This window comes from Lutra lutra, chromosome 2 (assembly GCF_902655055.1).
Source record: "Lutra lutra chromosome 2, mLutLut1.2, whole genome shotgun sequence".
NCBI lineage: Eukaryota > Metazoa > Chordata > Mammalia > Carnivora > Mustelidae > Lutra > Lutra lutra.
In genome coordinates, this window is record NC_062279.1 from 36,491,882 (window position 1) to 36,512,462 (window position 20,581).

At 36.9% G+C, this 20,581-nt stretch overlaps 1 protein-coding gene across 1 annotated transcript in view; it reads left to right on the forward strand.

Moving 5' to 3' along the window:
- Positions 1 to 20,581, forward strand: part of ADAM32 (ADAM metallopeptidase domain 32) — a 184,102-nt gene that overhangs the window by 33,604 nt on the left and 129,917 nt on the right. Inside the window, 4 exon segments of the mRNA XM_047717148.1 lie at positions 2,761 to 2,822; positions 5,224 to 5,299; positions 11,950 to 12,026; positions 14,631 to 14,808. Coding sequence (XP_047573104.1) covers positions 2,761 to 2,822; positions 5,224 to 5,299; positions 11,950 to 12,026; positions 14,631 to 14,808 — 393 coding nt within the window.

The following is a 20,581-nucleotide window of genomic DNA, read 5'->3' on the forward strand; positions in this document are numbered from 1 at the left end:
GTAGAAAGTCAGGGGCTTAGGGACCATGGACTGGAGGCTCTGCTGGACTTTCTCTGGCATGGGAGGTTGCCAGTGGTGACCATTCTGGGCCCATGCCTGTGACTGCCTGATTACACCAGTTGCCTCTTAAGACCTTTTGCTCTTTTGAGTGCTTTTAACCAGACTCCAAGTTAATGCCGGTCCCCAATCACAGGGTACTTTCATATTGGAGTATTACTTGTTAGTGGGTCGCTTCTGGTGGCTCCCTCTCCTTTCTGTTTATCCTCGGATATTAGTCCCAGCATTCCCACTCGGCTTTACCTCTCCACTGATGTCTTCTGTCTATATAGAGATCCAGAAGTGTACAATCTTACATCTCAGCCTGATTTCTTGGCTGTTCAGAGTGTTCTGGTAGATATTTAGCTCACTTTAGGGAACTGGTTGAAACAGGGACTCCTACTTCTCTGCCATCTTCCCTCTCCTCCATCGAGCCTCTAGTTTTGATTGCACCTCATTAATAGCTTTTCTTGATTTCAACTTGGTTAGATTTTAGTTCTTTTATTTCTCCAGAAGGGTATTCGCTAGTATTGTCTGATTTTTCAAGTCCAGCTAGCATCTTTATAATTATCATTCTGAACTCTAATTCTGACATCTTACTAATGTCCACAATGATTGGGTACCCAGCAAAAGTATTTCCTTTATCATTTCTTAAATGGCTAAATATATCCTGCCAGTCCCTTTTGGCCTACAAAGTTTCTGCTGATAAATCAGCTGATAACTTTATGAGATTGCCCTTGTATATAACTGTTTTCTCTTAGGGCTTTTAAAATTCTCTTCACTTCTTTGTGCCATTTTAATTATTACGTGTCTTGGTGTAGACCTCTTTGGGTTGATTTTGTTGGGAGTTCTCTGTGATTCCTGGATCTGGATTTCTCTTTCCCAGGTTAGTGACTTTTTCCTTTGTTATTTCCTTGAATATGTTTTCTTCCCTCTTTTCTTTCTCTCTGCTCCTTCTGGGATTCCTATAATGCTAATGCTGTTATACTATTCTCATTTTTTTAAAAAGATTTTATTTATTTATTTGATAGACAGAAATCACAAGTAGGCAGAGAGGCAGGCAGAGAGAGAGAGGGAGAAGCAGGCTTCCCGCTGAGCAGAGAGCCCGATGCGGGGCTCGATCCCAGGACCCCGGGATCATGACCTGAGCCGAAGGCAGAGGCTTTAATCCACTGAGCCACCCAGGCGCCCCTACTATTCTCATTTTTTATTATTCTTTTACTCTTTGCTGTTAAGCTTGATTGCTTTCCATTACTCTGTCTCCTGGTTTTCTGGTTTCTTCATCTCCTTCCTCTTGTTTAGCATTCCCTCTAGTGTATTTTAATTTCTATTATTGAGTTCTTCAATTGGTTCTTTTTATATTTTCTGTTTCTTTGTTTAAGTTCTAATGGAGATCTTCTTAAGTCCAGTGAGTATCTTTATGAGCATTACTTTGAATTCTCTTTCAGGCATATTGCTTATCTTCATTTCATTTAGCTCTTTTGCTGTGAATTTATTAGCTTGTTTATTTTCATTTGAGACATACTTTTCTGTCTTCTCATTTTGTCTCTTTGTGTCTGTTTCTGTGTGTTAGGAAAGTCAACTACTTCTGCTCTGGAAAGTAGTGGCTTTATGAAGAAGACGTGCTGTAGTGCCCTGAAGTGCGATGTCCCCTATTTACCAGAACCTGGTGCTCCATCGGTGTCACCTATGTATGTTGTATGTGTCCTAATGTGATTGAGAGGCATATGCCTTATGTCCAGTTGTCTGCAGTGTTTCTCTTTTCCTTTTGTGGGGAATGCTTGGTCCCTCTGTTGTTAAGCGGTCAGTCTGGGGCCACCTTGGACTTGAATTGAGCAGACCAGATGTTTGCCAGGACTGCAGTCTCAGCACACTGCAGGGTGCTGTTCTGCCTGTGTTGTCCCCCGAGAAGTTCTTGTTGGTGGGAAGGGTCTGCAGTGAGACCAGATATCTATCCACAGTCTATTTGTTGGGGTTTCAGGGACTTCAAACTACCAGGCTATCTCTGTGTTGCCCCTTATGGGGTTTTTGTGGGTAGGAGAGCTTACAGTCACAAATCCTAGAAGCCTTATCTTTTTCTGTGTTCTGGTATTTGTGTCTTTTTGGTTTTTATATGCTTATGTTTTCTTTTCAGTGATGCTCCAACTCTTGCTTTTTACATGTTCTCTTGGGTTGGATAAAATCTCATCACTCAGCTTCAGCAACTTAGTGGTATTGCAACTAATTGTTATCCATGTTTTAACTAGAGGATAGTAGTGATAGAGTCAAAAACAATACCAAATTTTGTTCAAGAATTTTCTACTTAAAAAATATAGGAATCAGGCAATACATTTTAAGAAAACAGGTAAATATCTTTTGTGCCTGATAGAATAAACTTTGCTGATATAGGATGTCTTATTATCCCAGTGATGCCACCTACATAGAAATTAGAGCATAACATGTGGTCTCTAATTTCAGAAGAAGTTAAAATTCAGTTATATATAGTTATATATAGATTTCTAATCCCATATAAATTCTTATGTTAGGCTTATTTTTGTAGAAATTGGGTTATATAATAAATACATGATATCATTTTTAATATTTTTTGCATATTTTAAATCATATATAGTCTGAGACATTTTAATCAAGACATTTTAGGGAATGTTTGGAGGGACTTATTGATATAAAATTATTGTTTTGCTGCTGTTTCATGAATCTTCATTTCATTTGTTCTGGATTCTCTAGGAACAGATATCCTATACTATTAAAATAGATGAGAAGCCATACACTGTACATCTTAAGCAAAGGTAACTTTTTATTCATTTAGTTTTATATTTCATTTTATTGATATGAATTTATTTACTTAAAATAAAAATGGAGAGTTAAAAATAATTAATGTAGTTGTTATTAAACATTTTAGTTGTTTCAGATGAACAGATGCTTTCCTGAGAATTAATTTAATTTTTGGTCCTAATGCCTCACATAGTCTTTTGTGAATAGAGGGGAACAGAAAAAAAATAAGGCTCCCCCTCATGAAGATTAATCTATATGATCTTATGTTGTTGACAGAACCAGAAAGACCTATATAATCAGGGCAGAATGTTGGAATAAGAAGTAAGTCTGTAAGTGTATCAGGATTTAATCAGAGAGACAGGCCTGGAATAAGGAATTTATTATGGAATGAGACTATACACTTGTGAGAGTTTATGAAAAATAGTACTAGCTGTGTACATCCCTCAGAGAACTGAGAAAGTAATTGAAATAACTTTCTGCAGGGTTTAATTCTCTCATGGAAACCAGGAAACAATGGAAATGTCTCTTATGTAGAGAAAAGTTGGCTTAGAATTAATTTGTGACTTTAAATAGGATAATTTCAGTTAAATTTTGATTATAGAACTAGACTATATGGTATTAGGGAGAGGTGGATTGTGAGAAACTTAAGGTAGTAAGTTGTAAATAACTTTTTCAAAAATGTTTGGCAGAAAAAGAAGAAACAGGTGCAGATGAATGCTTTTTAAGAAGGAAGAAACAAAGTTTTTAGGCTGGAGGGAATTTTCTTAGAGATGTATAAACAAACTATTTATTGTATAAAATGCTAAAGAATAGGATTGGGTAAAAGAAGAGTTAACCAACTCCTGTAGGCAGAAGGGAAGAATATGGTAAATGGCAACTCAAAGATCTTTTCAAGTGTGTAAGAGGGAAAGTGAGAGTACTCAGTGCATTTGAACATCTTATCAGGACTATTAACAGTGTTAAGAATTATAGGGACTGGAGTTTAGGAGGTGGGTAAAGCATGTGTGTATTATTTTGGGAAATTACTTGCATAATGATTATGATGGCATAGTGATAATTAGGAAGGTATTACAAATAACTTATATGAGAAATAGCAGAAAGCAGAACTATGTAGAGGTAGGGAATTTTTTTTCCTTTTGAGATATATAGTGAGGTGACAGGAAAAAGATTAGCTAACACTGGATTTAGTGGTAGCAGAGATTTGGTGTAGCAGTGAAGGAGACGAGGAACAGATCTGAGGGGAAATGTGGGCTCAATTTTGAAAAAATTAGATATGAAGTGCTTGTAGGATATCCCAAGGAAAATGTCCAGTTGACAGTTTAGAATGTGAATGGGAATTTCAAAGCCATCTATTTATGTAGGTATAAATGAAGCACCAGAAATGAACAAGATAAACCTGTAGAGGAAGGAGTGAATATCAAAGATGAGAAGGAAGAACAACCCAGAGGTGAATGCCATGGAAACACTTAAGAGAAGAAACAAGGACCCAGATGAAGGGACTCTTAAAGTATACAGAAAGATATTAGGAAAGCCAGGTGGAAATAGTATGATTGAAGTTGAAGAGTAGATGGCTTAAAAAAGGGAAGTGTGGTCAATAGTATGTCTGTGTCAGAATAGTTTTATTTGACTTCAAACTGCATTTTGGATTTGACATCTAGGAGGTTATTAGTTACCCGCAGAAGATCACTTTTAGTGGAGGATTCCTAACTAGCTAGTCTAGGTGGTCTAGTTATGTTACATTAGATTGAGGAGTGACCACGAGGTGAGGGAATAGGATAATAAGTATAGGGAGTGATACCAGAGAAGGTTGAACTCGGATTTGTAGTTTCAGTATCTACATTCAGATTAATAAGACTTTTACACAATACTCTTCTACTTCATTATAAAGGTAATATATATGCATGGTCGTGAAATTTAGAAAGAATGAAAGAATGGAAAACTCTCATAATCCTTCATGTGGTTTATATCTTTGCAAATTTTAAAATGCCTTTTTTCTCATCTTGTAGTCCCTTCTTATTTTAAAGGAGTTCATTAAAATAAAATAAAGGAGTTCATCAAAATAGGAAAATTATTTTGAGTGTGTATTTCTTTGAATATAAACTATATATTTATGTCAAAAGGAAATACTACCTTTGTTTGGTTTGCAGACTTACTATAAAGGTCCAGGCCTGGAGAGCAAATATTTCAGGCTTTGAGAACGATACTATCTCTGTTAAAATGACTCAGCTCTGCTGTTGTAATTTAAAAAGAGCCATGGACCATACATAAATTGAAGGGTGTGGCTGTGTTCCAACAAAACTTTATTTACAAAGACAGAGTAGGCCAGATTTGGCCTGAGGGTATTAGTTTGTTGAGCACTGCTTTGTATGTTTCAAAAAGAATAACTTTTAATATTATCTTATTTTTAATATTCAGTTTTTTTTTAGCACATAATTTTATGGTTTATTTGCATAACCAAGGATCTGTGAATTCTCATCCTTCAGATATTCAGGTAAGATTTAAGTTTTATATTTTACAGATTTTTAAAATCTTTTTTACATTGATTAAATGTTTTCCTAATACAGAATACTGTATTCATAAGGGATATATTTAAGGATTGGGTTGTTGCCTCATTTATCTCATTATTAGCCTTTCCTGAAATCTTGGTAAGTTAAAGACAAACTAGATGGACTAAGGCTTCTATTCTGCATTGAACAGAGATATCATTTAGTTTATTAATTAGTTTATTTATATTTTGTTGAATAAATGAATATAAATTAAAGACTAATAAAAGCAAACACAAATACTGAACACAATATTTTAAACCTTTTCTTTTTTTCCCCATCATTCCATCAATAATGACCCTACCCTTTAAATTAGATAGCCACATCCATCCACTTTCCCTATCTCTATCCTAATAACACTCTTTTCCAAGTAAATTCTTAGATTATTGCCATAACTTCCTGAATAATCTTGTTTCTATGCCTTGTCCATCCCTTTAGTGAGTTTTCAACATGACCAAAAAGATCAGTCCTGTTAGAGCCCAGACACATTGTTTCTGCACTCAGAACCCTCCATGGTATGACCTCCTTTCACAAAATGAGAGCCAAAGTCATTTCAATATCCTACAGCCTTTATACAGTCTGGTCTTTACCTAACTGACCTCATTTCCTATTACTGCCTAACTTGGTCATTCTGTTCCAACTATATTGGTCTCCTTGCTGTTCTTCAACATACCAGACATGTTCTTCTTCCAGGATTACTTTCTATTTTCTTTGATCCAGATGCTAGCTCTTTCCCAAGATTCCCTTTGCTTAAGGTCTTTGCTTAAAATTACTAACTCCTATTTTATTTTATTTATTTAATTTTTAAATTAATTTCTTTTCAGCATAACAGAATTCATTGTTTATGCACCACACCCAGTGTTCCATGCCATATGTGCCTCCATAATACCCACCACCTGGGTCCCCCAACCTCCCACCCCCTGCCCCTTCAAAACCCTCAGATTGTTTTTCAGAGTCCATAGTCTCTCATGGTTCATCTCCCCTTCCAATTTCCCTCATCTCCCTTCTCCTCTCCATCTCCCTATGTCCTCCTTGTTATTTGTTATGCTCCACAAATAAGTGAAACCATATGATATTTGACTCTCTCTGCTTGACTTATTTCACTCAGCATAATCTCTTCCAGCCCTGTCCATGTTGCTACAAAAGTTGGGTATTCATCCTTTCTGATGGAGGCATAATATTCCATAGTGTATATGGACTATATCTTCCTTATCCATTCGTCCGTTGAAGGGTGTCTTGGTTCTTTCCACAGTATGGCGACCGTGGCCATTGCTGCTATAAACGCTGGAGTACAGATGGCCCTTCTTTTCACTACATCTGTATCTTTGGGGTAAATACCCAGTAGTGCAATTGCAGGGTCATAGGAAAACTCTATTTTTAGTTTCTTTTTTTTTTAATTTTATTTATTTATTTGAGAGAGAATGAGTGAGAGAGAGCAGGAGAGAGGAGAAGGTCAGAGGAAGAAGCAGACTCCCCAAGGAGCTGGGAGCCTGATGCGGGACTCGATCCTGGAAGTCCGGGATCACGACCTGAGCCAAAGGCATTCGCTCCACCAACTGAGCCACTCAAGCGCCCTATTTTTAGTTTCTTAAGGAATCTCCACACTGTTCTCCAAAGTGGCTGCACCAACTTGCATTCCCACCAACAGTGTAAGAGGGTTCCCCTTTCTCCATATCCTCTCCAACACACGTTGTTTCCTGTCTTGCTAATTTTGGCCATTCTAACTGGTGTAAGGTGGTATCTCAATGTGGTTTTAATTTGAATCTCCCTGATGGCTAGTGATGATGAACATTTTGTCATGTGTCTGATAGCCATTTGGATGTCTTCATTGGTGAAGTGTCTGTTCATGTCTTCTGCCCATTTTTTGACATGATTATCTGTTTTGTGTGTGTTGTGTTTGAGAAGTTCTTTATAGATCCTGGATATCAGCCTTTTGTTTGTACTGTCATTTGCAAATATCTTCTTCCATTCCGTGGGTTGCATCTTTGTTTTGTTGACTGTTTCCTTTGCTGTGCAGAATCTTTTGATCTTGATGAAGTCCCAAAAGTTCATTTTCGGCTTTTGTTTCCTTTGCTTTTGGAGACATATCTTGAAAGAAGTTGCTGTGGCTGATATTGAAGAGGTTACTGCCTATGTTCTCCTCTAGGATTCTGATGGATTTCTGTCTCACGTTGAGGTCTTTTATCCATTTCGAGCTTATCTTTGTGTACGGTGTAAGAGAATGGTTGAGTTTCAGTCTTCTACAGATAGATGTCCAATTTTCCCTGCACCATTTATTGAAGAGACTGTCTTTTTTCCACTGTGTGTTTTTCCCTGCTTTGTTGAAGATTATTTGACCATAGAGTTGAGGGTCTATATCTGGGCTCTCTACTCTGTTCGACTGGTCTATGTGTTTGTTTTTATGCCAGTACCATGCTGTCTTGGTGATCATAGCCTTGTAGTAAAGCTTGAAATCAGGTAACGTGATGCCCCCAGTTTTTTTCTTTTTCAACATTTCCTTAGCAATTCGGGGTCTCTTCTGATTCCATACAAATTTAAGGATTATTTGTTCCAGCTCTTTGAAAAATACTGGTGGAGGGCTCCTGGGTGGCTCAGTTGGTTAAGCAACTGCCCTCTGCTCAGGTCATGATCCCGGAGTCTGGGATCGAGTCCCACATGAGGCTCTCTGATCGCCAGAGAGTGTTTCTCCTACTGTTCTCTCTCCTCTCGTGCTCTCTCTCTCAAATAAATAAATAAAATATATAAAAAAAAGAAAAATACCGGTGGAATTTTGATCAGAATGGCATTAAAAGTATAGATTGCTCTAGGCAGTATAGACATTTTAACAATGTTTATTCTACCGATCCAAGAGCATGGAATGGTCTTCCATCTTTTTGTGTCTTAATTTCTTTCATGAGTGTTCTGAAGTTCCTTGAGTACAGTTCCTTTACCTCTTTGGTCAGGTTTATACCCAGGTATCTTATGGTTCTTGGTGCTATAGTAAATGGAATCGATTCTCTAATTTCCCTTTCTGTATTTTATTGTTAATGTATAAGAAAGCAACTGATTTCTGTACATTGACTTTGTATCCTGCCACATTACTGAATTGCTGTATGAGTTCTAGTAGTTTGGGGGTGGAGTTTTTGGGGTTTTCCATATTAAGTATCATGTCATCTGTGAAGAGAGAGAGTTTGACTTCTTCATTGCCAATTTGGATACCTTTTATTTCTCTTTGTTGTCTGATTGCTGTTGCTAGGACTTCTAATACTATGTTGAACAAGAGTGGTGAGAGTGGGCATCCTTGTTGCGTTCCTGATCTCAATGGGAAGGCTGTGAGCTTTTTCCCATTGAGGATGATATTTGCTGTGGGTTTTTCATAGATAGATTTTATGAAGTTCAGGAATGTTCCCTCTATCCCTACACTTTGAAGTGTTTTAATCAGGAACAGATGCTGGATTTTATCAAATGCTTTTTCTGCATCAATTGAGAGGACCATGTGGTTCTTCTCTCTTCTTTTATTGATTTGTTCTATCACATTGATTGATTTGCTAATGTTAAACCATCCTTGAAACCCAGGGATGAATCCCACCTGGTCATGATGGATAATCTTTTTAATGTGCTGTTGGATCCTATTTGCTAGGATCTTGTTGAGAATCTTAGCATCCATATTCAACAGTGATATTGGTCTGAGATTCTCCTTTTTGGTGGGGTCTTTGTCTGGTTTGGGGATCAGGGTAATGCTGGCTTCATAAAAAGAGTCTGGAAGTTTTCCTTCTGCTTCAATTTTTTGAAACAGCTTCAGGAGAATAGGTGTTATTTCTTCTTTGAAAGTTTGGTAGAATTCCCCAGGGAATCTTTCAGGTCCCGGGCTCTTGTTTTTTTGGGAGGTTTTTGATCACTGCTTCAATCTCGTTACTAGATCGGTCTATTCATGTTGTCAGTTTCTTCCTGGTTCAATTTTGGGAGTTTATAGTTTTCCAAGAATGCATCTATTTCATCTAGGTTGCTTAACTTATTGGCATATAACTGTTGATAATAACTTCTGATGATTGTTTCTATTTCCTTGGTGTTAGTTGTGACCTCTCCCTTTTCATTCATAATTTTATTAATTTGAGCCTTCTTTCTCTTTTTTTTTTTTTTGGATTAGTGTGGCCAATGGTTTATCGATCTTATTGATTATTTCAAAAAACCAGCTTCTAGTTTCATTGATATCTTCTACTGTATCTCTAGTTTCTATCTCCTTGATCTCTGCTCTAATCTTCATTATTTCTCTTCTTGTGCCTGGGGTTGGCTTAATTTGTTGTTGATTCTCCAGTTCTTTAAGGTGTAGAGACAGCTGGTGTATTCTGGATTTTTTCAGTTTTTTTGAAGGAGGGTTGAATGGCTATGTATTTCCCCCTTAGGACTGCCTTTGCTGTATCCCTTAGGTTTTGGTCCGAAGTGTCTTCATTCTCATTGGTTTCCATGAATTGTTTAAGTTCTTCTTTGATCTCCTGGTTGATCCAAGCATTCTTTTTTTTTTTAAATCATTTTTAAAAATTTATTTTCAGCATAACAGTATTCATTGTTTTTGTACCACACCCAGTGCTCCATGCAGTCTGTGCCCTCTCTAATACCCACCACCTGGTTCCCCCAACCTCCCCCACCACCTCTTCAAACCCTTCAGATTGTTTTTCAGAGTCCATAGTCTCTCATTGTTCACCTCCCCTTCCAATTTCCCCCAACTGCCTTCTCCTAACTCCCCATGTCCTCCATGCTATTTGTTATGCTCCACAAATAAGTGAAACCATATGATAATTGACTCTCTCTGCTTGACTCATTTCATTCAGCATAATCTCTTCCAGTCCCATCCATGTTGCTACAAAAGTTGGGTATTCATCCTTTCTGATGGAGGCATAATACTCCATAGTGTATATGGACCACATCTTCCTTATCCATTCGTCTGTTGAAGGGCATCTTGGTTCTTCAATGGACGAATGGATAAGGAACCAAGCATTCTTAAGCAAGGTGGTCTTTAGCTTCCACGTGTTTGAGTTCTTTCCAAACTTTTCCTTTTGATTGAGCTTCAGTTTCAAAGCATTGTGATCTGAGAATATGCAGGGAATAATCTCGATCTTTTGGTATTGGTTGAGCCCTGATTTGTGACCCAGTATGTGGTCTATTCTGGAGAAGGTTCCATGTGCACTTGAGAAGAATGAGTATTCTGTTGTTTTAGGGTGGAATGTTCTGTATATATCTATGAGGTCCATCTGGTCCAATGTGTCATTCAATGCTCTTGTTTCTTTATTGGTTTTAAATTGCTCTCTTACCTTTAGTCCTCTCTTACTTTATCTGTTTCATTTTTTATTATGGTGCTTTTCAATATATGATGTGTCATATATTTTATTTATTTTCTGTTTCCCCAGCAAAATAATCTTCATGAAGGCAGGGATTTTATTTTAGTCTTTTTTATTCACTGTTCTATCCCCAGTGCCTAGAAAAATTCCTGGCATATGGTTAGCACGACAAAAATTTGCTGAAAGATTAAATTTGGACACCATGTTGCTTTACTTTTATTGGCTAGGGCTATCAGCTTCCTTTCTTGCTCCTTTCTCCTCTCCTTCATTCCATTATAAAACAGTGTCTTAATTAGAAATCTTACACTGGTTTCCACCAAAATTTATAGCACTATTGAATCTTGGAAATTACATAATCTTCTCCCTGTGATGACGTTTGCTATATCTCTAGCTTAATTGTACGTGCTCAGAGATCAAACTTTGTATGATTTCAGTTCTTTAAAATTTCTTGTCTCGCTTCATGGCCCAGAATATGGTTTCATTTTTGTAAATGTTCTATGTTCTTTAAAAAGAACATCTTCTTTAAAAAGAATATAGGTAGAATAAAACCTAGGTTTTATTCTACCTATATTAAGTTGCTAACATGCTGTTTAGATCTTCTGTAGATTCTGAATGCTTAATTTATCAGTTACTGACAGAAATGTATCTTTTACTATGATTATGCATTTCTCTATTTTAATTATTTTTTAAATTTTGAGCTTATTTGTTTTAAAGCTTTCTAGTAAGTGAATACAAATTTGGAATATTTATATCTTCCTGATCAATTGAAACTCTTTTCATTATGAAATGTTCCTCTTTGTCACCTGGCAATGTTTCTTGCCTTAAAGTCTCCATTTCCTGTATTAATATAGTGTCAGAATCATCCTTTTGGTTTGTGTTGATATGGTATATCATTTTCTAGTTCTTTAATCTTCCTGTGTCCTTAAATTTTAGATTTTTTTTTAGTAGAGTATGAGGTTTTTAAAGAAATCCAGATTCATAATCTTTGTCTTTTAGTTGATGACCTAAATTTATATATTGGAATGCAATTTCACCTAAAATCTGGGATAATACTTTGGAAACAGAGTATAAAATATTAATCCCAAATATTAATCAGAAGGGTATTTAATATAGAATTGACAAATATAGGGAAACTTATCCTGAATGTCACTTTATTCATGCTGATATATAAACCATGTAGCCTGTGAAATTTCAGAAATTTCAGAAAATTCTAGCAAGCATAAAAATAAGAAATCATTAGAAAATTTGTCAGTCCTAAATACTTCGCTTTCTTTCTTTCCTAGGCTCAGTGCTACTACCAAGGGCATATTGAAGGACATCTGAATTCTGTTGTCACACTCAGCACATGCTCTGGATTGAGGTTATTTATTTTCTGCAATTGATATGTGAACATTGTAATTAATGATATTTGGCTGCAGTGAATTTGTTATGTTTATATTAAGTTTGGGGCTGAGGAAAGATTCCCATGTGGAGATGGTACAATGAAGTCCTCCTCTAGACATGTTTCTTCTCTTGTATCTCCTCACTTTCTTTGCCGACCAGAGACATTTCTAACCTCTTTGAAGGTTTAGATTTCCTCCTCTCCTTCCTCTGTATCTTGTTTTTCTTAGCTACAGGAATGACAACTAAATGCAAATGACTATAGCAAGTTGGAGGAGCTGTTTAGGATAGCTTATTTTTTCAGCAAATGGGTATATTTGGTACCTACCATGTGTCACCTACTGACTTAGTGTTTGGAGATATAAAAATAAACAAAAACAAACAAGGCACTGTTGGTGGGAATGCAAGTTGGTACAGCCTCTTTGGAGAACAGTGTGGAGATTCCTCAAGAAATTAAAAATAGAACTTCCCTATGACCCTGCAATTGCACTACTGGGTATTTACCCCAAAGATACAGATGTAGTGAAAAGAAGGGCCATCTGTACCCCAATGTTTATAGCAGCAATGGCCACGGTCACCAAACTGTGGAAAGAACCAAGATGCCCTTCAACGGATGAATGGATAAGGAAGATGGGGTCCATATACACTATGGAGTATTATGCCTCCATCAGAAAGGATGAATACCCAACTTTTGTAGCAACATGGACGGGACTGGAAGAGATTATGCTGAGTGAAATAAGTCAAGCAGAGAGAGTCAATTATCATATGGTTTCACTTATTTGTGGAGCATAACAAATAGGAGTTAGGAGAAGGCAGTTGGGGGAAATTGGAAGGGGAGGTGAACAATGAGAGACTATGGACTCTGAAAAACAATCTGAAGGGTTTGAAGAGGTGGTGGGGGTGGGAGGTTGGGGGAACCAGGTGGTGGGTATTAGAGAGGGCACGGACTGCGTGGAGCACTGGGTGTGGTACAAAAACAATGAATACTGTTATGCTGAAAATAAATTAAAAAAACGATTTAAAAAAGAACAAAAACCAAACAAGGCATACTTTTTCTCAAGGAAAATCACCTTCAGGAAGAGGAGGCAAATTCTATATAAGCAAATAATTACTAATATCGTATTCATATTTTTCTAATAATATCACTGTCTTAAATGTTAACAATTAAAGGGTTTCTTCCTTAGTGCCTAGAGTTTTCCACTCTGTCAGGAAATTCTTCATCTTTATTTTTGTAATATAGGATCCTTATGTTAACAAACAAATAACTGTTCCTTTTGCTTGTTATGTGGAACACTATGGTTTTTGGGAAATAACCACTTGAACAAGAGCCAGAGCCAGAGAATAGTTATAAAAGTTGTTTACTCTTTAAAATCTTGCTTTTAATTTCTTATTCAGACTATATGCATAAAAAAGATTAATAATGCCTTTTCATAATTAATGCTAAATTTTTATTTTTATAAATAAAACTTATTACATATACTTTTGTTATATAGGCAATGTGATCATTTTTCTTTCTCTTTTTTAAAAAATAATTTATTTATTTGTTTGACAGACTGAGATCACAAGTAGGTAGAGAGGCAGGCAGGGGGGTGGGGGGTGGCATGGGAAGTAGGCTCCCTGCTGAGCAGAGAGCCCAATCTGGGGCTCCATCCCAGGACCCTGGGATAAAGGCCTGAGCCAAAGGCAGAGGCTTTAACCCACTGAGCCACCCAGGTGCCCGCATTTTTCTTTTTTTTAAATTGTGTTATGTTAGTCACCATACAGTACATCATTAGTTTTTGATGTAGTGTTCCACGATTTATTGTTTGTGTATAATACCCCGTGCTCCATGCAATCTGTGTCCTCCTTAATACCCATCACTGGGCTAAGGTTTCCCCACACCTCCTTCCCTTTAAAACCCTTATTTTGTTTCTCAGAGTCCATAAGTCTTTTATGATTCATCTACCCCTCCGAGATCCACCACCCTTCATTTTTCCCTTCCTTTTCCTAATGTCCTCCATGCTATTCCTTATGTTCCACAAATAAGGGCAACCATATGATAACTTACTTTCTCTGCTTGACTTATTTTACTTAGCATAATCTCCCCAGTCCCATCCATGTTGATGCAAAGCCTGGGTATTCATCCTTTCTGAATTCTATTCATTCTATTCTATTCTGAATCTATTCATTCCATTGTATATATGGACCACATCTTCCTTATCCATTAATCATTTTTTAGAAGCAGTGCCAGCCAGAGATAAATTCATTAAGATTTCTATTTACTATTGCTTTCATTTCACTGACTTGGAGAACAGGGAATTCCTTAATCACTGTAATGCTGTATACATATACACCTCACAACTGATTATATAATTTCTGCTGCCTTTATATCTATAGAGAGAATCAAATGGAAAGCTGATTTTGTGGATTGCAGGAGATCTTTTGTCTCTTCAGAATTATCTCCATAATGTCAAGAGTTAGGGTCAAAATACAGAGCTCAAAAATATTCTTTATCCTCCACTTCCTCCTCCTCCTTTTGGATTCTGTCAGTTTTATAATAGAGATTTGATTAAAAGCACTTAAAATTTTAGTCTTAATTCTACAGAGGAATACTGCAGTTTGAAAATGTTTCTTATGGAATCGAGCCTCTGGAATCTGCAGTTGAATTTCAACATCTTCTTTATAAATTAAAGAGTGGAAATAGTGAATTTGAAGATCTTAGTGAAGATAACCAAGGCACAGAACAAAAGCCAGGGGACTATAACATTTTTGTAAGTGAAAAGGTGAGTTTGTGTATGTTTTATTACTATTTTCAGGGCAATTATTGTCCTTACTTAATTTATGTATAAGAAAATTATAAGAATGTACATGTAACTCTAACAAATAATTCTTTCCTTCAGAACAGCCTTATCTTTTTTTGTTACCATTTCCTTTGAACCATATATGGTCTTCTTGCATCAATTGATCATCTACTTTTTTATGATAAATTTTTATTCTTAATCTTATTTTGTTACATACTTATAACTTTCTAAAAATTAGTGTATATTCAACATAAATGTAATAAATTGAATTCCTGCTTTTGTGTCTGTATTCCTGGAAGTTATTTAAATGCCAGTATTTTTTTTCCAGCTGTAGTCAAATTTTATTCTTCATCTAAAGCTCAGCATATCTTCTTTTGATTCAGAAGGATTTTTTTTTTATTAGTTACTGGGGTGGAATTTAGTGACTCATCAGTTGCATATAACACCCAGTGCTCATTTCATCAAGTGCCATCCCCTTAATGCCCATCACCCAATTACCCCTTCACCCCACCCATCTCACCTCAGAAACCCTCTGTTTATAGTTAAGAGTATTTTATGGTTTGCCTTCTTCTCTATTTTTATCTTAGTTTGTGTTTCCTTCCCTTCCCCTATGTTCCTCTGTTTTATTTCTTAAATTCCCCGCATATGAGTGAGATCATGTGGTATTTGTTTTTCTCTGACTGACTTATTTTGCTTAGCATAATACTCTCTAGTTCTATCCATGTCATTGCAAATGGCAAGATTTCATTCTTTTTTTTTTTAAAGATTTTATTTGTTTATTTCACAGAGAGAGATCACAAGTAGACAGAGAGGCAAGCAGAGAGAGAGAGAGAGAGAGAGGGAAGCAGGCTCCCTGCTGAGCAGAGAGCCCGGTGGGGGACTCGATCCCAGGACCCTGAGATCATGACCTGAGCCGAAGGCAGCGGCTTAACCCACTGAGCCACCCAGGCGCCCCTCAAGATTTCATTCTTTTTGATGGCTGAGTAGTGTTCCATTTCTGTGTGTGTGTGTGTGTGTGTGTGTGTGTGTGTGTACACACCACATCTTCTTTATCCATTCATCTCTTGATGTAAATCTGGGTTCTTTCCATGGTTTGGCTGTTGTGGACATTGCTGCTATAAACATTGGGGTGTGTGTGCCCCTTTGAATCAGTATTTTTTTATCCTTTGGATGCAATTGCTGGGTCCTAGGGTAGTCTATTTTTAACTTTTTGAGGAACCTCCATACTGTTTTCTGGAATGGCTGCACCAGTTTGCATTCCCACCAACACTAAGAAGGTTCCCATTCTTGGCATGCTCATCAACATCTCTTGTTTCCTGAGGTGTTCATTTTAGCCATTCTGACAGGTATGAAGTGGTATCTTACTGTGGTTTTGATTTGTATTTCCCTGATGCCAAGTGATGTTGAGCATTGTTTCATATGTCCGTTGGCCATTTGTATGTCTTCTTTGGAGAAATATCTATTCATGTCTTCTGTCCATTTCTTCACTGGATTTTTGTTCTTTGGGTTTTGAGTTTGATAAGTTCTTTATAGATTTTATCTGATAAGACATTTGCAAATATCTTCTCCCTATCTGTAGGTTGCATTTTAGCTTTGTTGACTGTTTCCTTTGGGTGCAGAAGCTTTTTATCTTGATGAAATCACAATAGTTTGTTTTTATTTTTCTGGCCTTTGGAGAGGTGTTTAGTGAGAAGTTGCTGTGGCTGAGGTCTAAGAAGTTGCAGCCTGTGTTCCACTCTAGGATTTTGATGGATTCCTGTCTCACATTTAGGTGTTTCATCCATTTTGAGTCTACTTTTGTGTATGGTGTAAGAAAATGTTGCAGTTTTTTTCTTCTTCATGGAATATCTTTTTCTGTCTTTTCACTTTCAGTCTGTATCTATCTTTAGGCCTCAAATTAGTCTTTTATGGACAGCATATATGGGTCTTGTTTTTTTAAAATCCACTATCTTATCCTACACCTTTCGATTGCAGCATTTAGTCCACTTACATTTAAGATTATTATTGGTAGGTGTGTACTGACTGACATTTTATTAATTGTTTTCTGGTTGATTTTTGGTTCTTCTTCGTTCCTTCTATTGCTCTCCTACCTGTGTGATTTGATGACTTTTTTCTGTTATGCATGGATTCTTTTATCCTTATATTATTTAGTATCTATTATAGGTTTTTGGTTTGTGATACCATGAGGTTCATATATAACAACCTATGTATATAGCCATCTTTTTACTTTTTATTCATTTTTTTGAAAAGATTTTATTTATTTGACAGAGAGGGAGAGAGAGCAAGAGAGGGAAAGCACAAGCACTGCTGAGTGGAGAGCCTGATGCAAGGCTTGATCCCACGACCCTGGGATTATGGGCTGAGCCGAAGGCTGCTGCTTAACCAGCTGAGCTCCCAGGTGTCCCTATAACCATCTTTTTAACGTTGATGATCTCTTTATTTTGAATACATTCTAAAAGCACCTACATATTTATTCCCCCTCCATGTTCTATGTATTTTATTTCATAGTTTCATCTTTTATTTTTGCTTAACTAATTACTGTAGATATAGTTGATTTTACTGTTTTTGTCTTTTCACCTTCATACTAACTTTTTTTTTTTTTTAAAGATTTTATTTATTTATTTATTTGACAGAGAGAGATCACAAGCAGGCAGAGAGGCAGGTAGAGAGAGAGGAGGAAGCAGGCTCCCTGCTGAGCAGAGAGCCCGATGCGGGGCTCGATCCCAGGACCCTGAGATCATGACCTGAGCCGAAGGCAGCGGCTTAACCCACTGAGTCACCCAGGCGCCCACCTTCATACTAACTTTATAAATGCGTGGTCCACTACCTTCATTCTATGTTTATTTTCCCAGTGAGAATTTACTTTCATAATTTTCTTACTTCTAGATATGACTTTTTTTTATCTACTTAAATAAATCCCTTTGACATTTCTTATAAGGTTGGTTTAGTGTAATGAACCTCTTTAACCTTTGTCTGGGAAACTGTTTATCTCTCCTTCAATTCTAATGAAAGCCCTGCTGGGTAGAGTATTCTTGTTTGTAGGTTTTTTCCATTCAACACTTTGAATATATCATGACAGTCCCTTCTGGCCTGAAAAGTTTCCGTTGAAAAATCATCTGATGGGTTTATGGGTGTTCCTTTGTATGTAACTAGTTACTCTTCTCTTGCTACTCTTAAGATTCTCTCTTTATCTTTATTTTTTGATGTTTTAGTAATTATCTTGCTGTAGATCTTCTTGAGTTCATCTTGTTTGGTCCTCTCTGTCCTTCCAGAACCTGGATGTCATTTCCTTTTTCTGATAAGGGGTGTTTTCAGCTATTCCATATTCAGGTAAGTATTCTGCTTGTTTCTTTTCTCTCCCATTTGTGGAACACCTATAATAAGAATGTTAGTATGCTTGATGTTGTCCTAGAAGTCCCTTGAATTATCCTCCTTCTTAAAACTCTTTTTATCTTTTTTCTGGTCAGCTTGAGTGCTTTCTGGATCTGTCTTGTCTTCTGGATCACCGATCCATTCTTCTGTATCCTCTACTCTGCTGTTGATTCTCTCAAGTGTATTTTTCATTCATGTATTGTATTCTTCACCTCTGGTTGATTTTAAGCATTTTATATCTCTTTGTTGAAGTTCTTTGTGTTCATCCAGTCTTCTCCAAGTTTAGTTATCAGATTTGTGACTATTAATTTGAACTCTGTCAGAGAGATTGCTTATCTCCATTTTGTTTAGTTCTTTCTCAAGATTTGTCTTATTCTTTCATTTCAAATTTCTGTCTCCTCATTTTGCCTGTTTCTGTCTGTGTATTAGGTAGATCAGCTATGGCTGATTTTGAAGGTATAGCCTTATATAGAGGGTATTCTGTGAGGCACAGAGCACTATTTCCCTCATCACCAGAATGAGGCATTCCAGGGTTGTCCCCTATTTGAGATATGTGTGCCCTTCTATTGTGACTATGCCACAACCGCTGTGTGTGGTTTCATGGGCAGGGCTAGCCCTTGTTGTGGTTGGTTTCAAGCCAAATCACGACTCTTGCTGTTGCATTGGTGGGCAGGGCTGCCCCCTGGCCTCCCCATAAGACAAGATCTGCTTCGGAAGGCCTTGTCCTGGCCAAGGGTATCTACTAGGTGTGTTTAGTTGGTAGCCACTTTGGAAGCAGTGGTCTTGGCCAGATATGCCTGCAGGGTGTGATAGAACAGGACCACCTTGGAGGAGTGCCTGCCAGAGTGTGTGTGGGGGGTGGTTAGACAGAGCCAGTCCTCAAGGGAACCCTGGTGTGCAGTGCTAACAAGGTAGATGGAAAGTGTCAGAATTGGTTCCCACCAGTGTTGGGCCAGCTAGGCAGAAGGAGGGTGAGAAAAATAGCTCATACTAGCTTTTCTGTTCTCAGAGAAAGTTTTTACAAATCTCTATCCTTCTGACATTGGCCCTAAAATTAGTTACTAATCTTCACCTATGTTCTAGGTACTTTTCAAACAGCTGCTTCTGTGCTGAGCCTCCGAGTGAGTGAATATGTGCATAGGCTCTTTAAAAGCACAGTTCAGTTTACTGTAGCCCTCTAATACTCCTCAAATTAAACCCTGCTGATTTTTAAAGCCATATATTATGAGGGTTTGTCTTTCTACTGTAGGTCCCCAGTGCAGGGGAATACCTAACGTGGAACTCAAACCCTTTGCTCTTCAACAAAATGGAAAGGCAACCTACTGAATGAGAGAAAATTCTTGCAAATCATATACTCATATACTCAAAAAGAGGTTAATATCTGATATATGTAAGAAACTCACAAAATTCCATAACAAAAATAAATAATGAGATTTAAAATGATTTAAAAATGGCAAAGGACATGAATAGACATTTTTCTAAAGAAGGCATACAGATGGCCATCAGGTATATGAAGAGGTATTCAACAACACTAATCATCAAGGAAATGCAAATCAAAACCACAATGAAATATCACCTCACACCTATTAGGATGGCCTTTACCAAAAAGATAAAAGATAACAATTATTGGTGAGGCTGTAGAGAAAAGGGAACATTTGTGCCCTGTTAGTGGGAATGCAAATTGTTATAGCCACTGTGGAAAAGAATATGGAGTTTCCTCAAAAAGTTAAAAATTGAACTACCTATCATCCAGAAATTTTACTTCTGGATATATATCCATAGGAAATGAAATTAGTATCTTGAAGAGACACTTGTACTTGTGTATCTTGAGAATATATATATATTTATTATATATATATGTGTATATATATGCACATAAGTGTATACACATACATACATACATACATACATACATACAGTGGAATATTCAGCCTTCAAAAAGAAGGAAATCTTCCCATTTCTGACAACATGGATGAACCTGGAGGCTGTAATGCTAAGTGAAATAAGCCACACACAGAAAGACAAATACAACATGATTTCACGTATATTTAGAATCTTAAAATAGTAAAACTCCTAGAAGCAAAGAGTAAAATGATAGTTGCCAGGAGCTGAGGACAAAGAGAAATGGGGAAATTTTGGTCAAATGGTACAAAGTTTCAGTTATGTAGGATAAGTAACTTTTGGGGATTAACATATAGTATAATGACTATAGTTAATGATAGTGTATTGTATGACTATAGTTAATGATAGTGTATTGTAAACTTGAAATTTGCTGAGTATTGATCTTGGGCGTTCTTATCATGCACACAAAAGGAAAATGGTCACTCTGTGAGGTGGATATGTTAATTAGCCTGATTATGACAAGTATTTTACTATGTATATA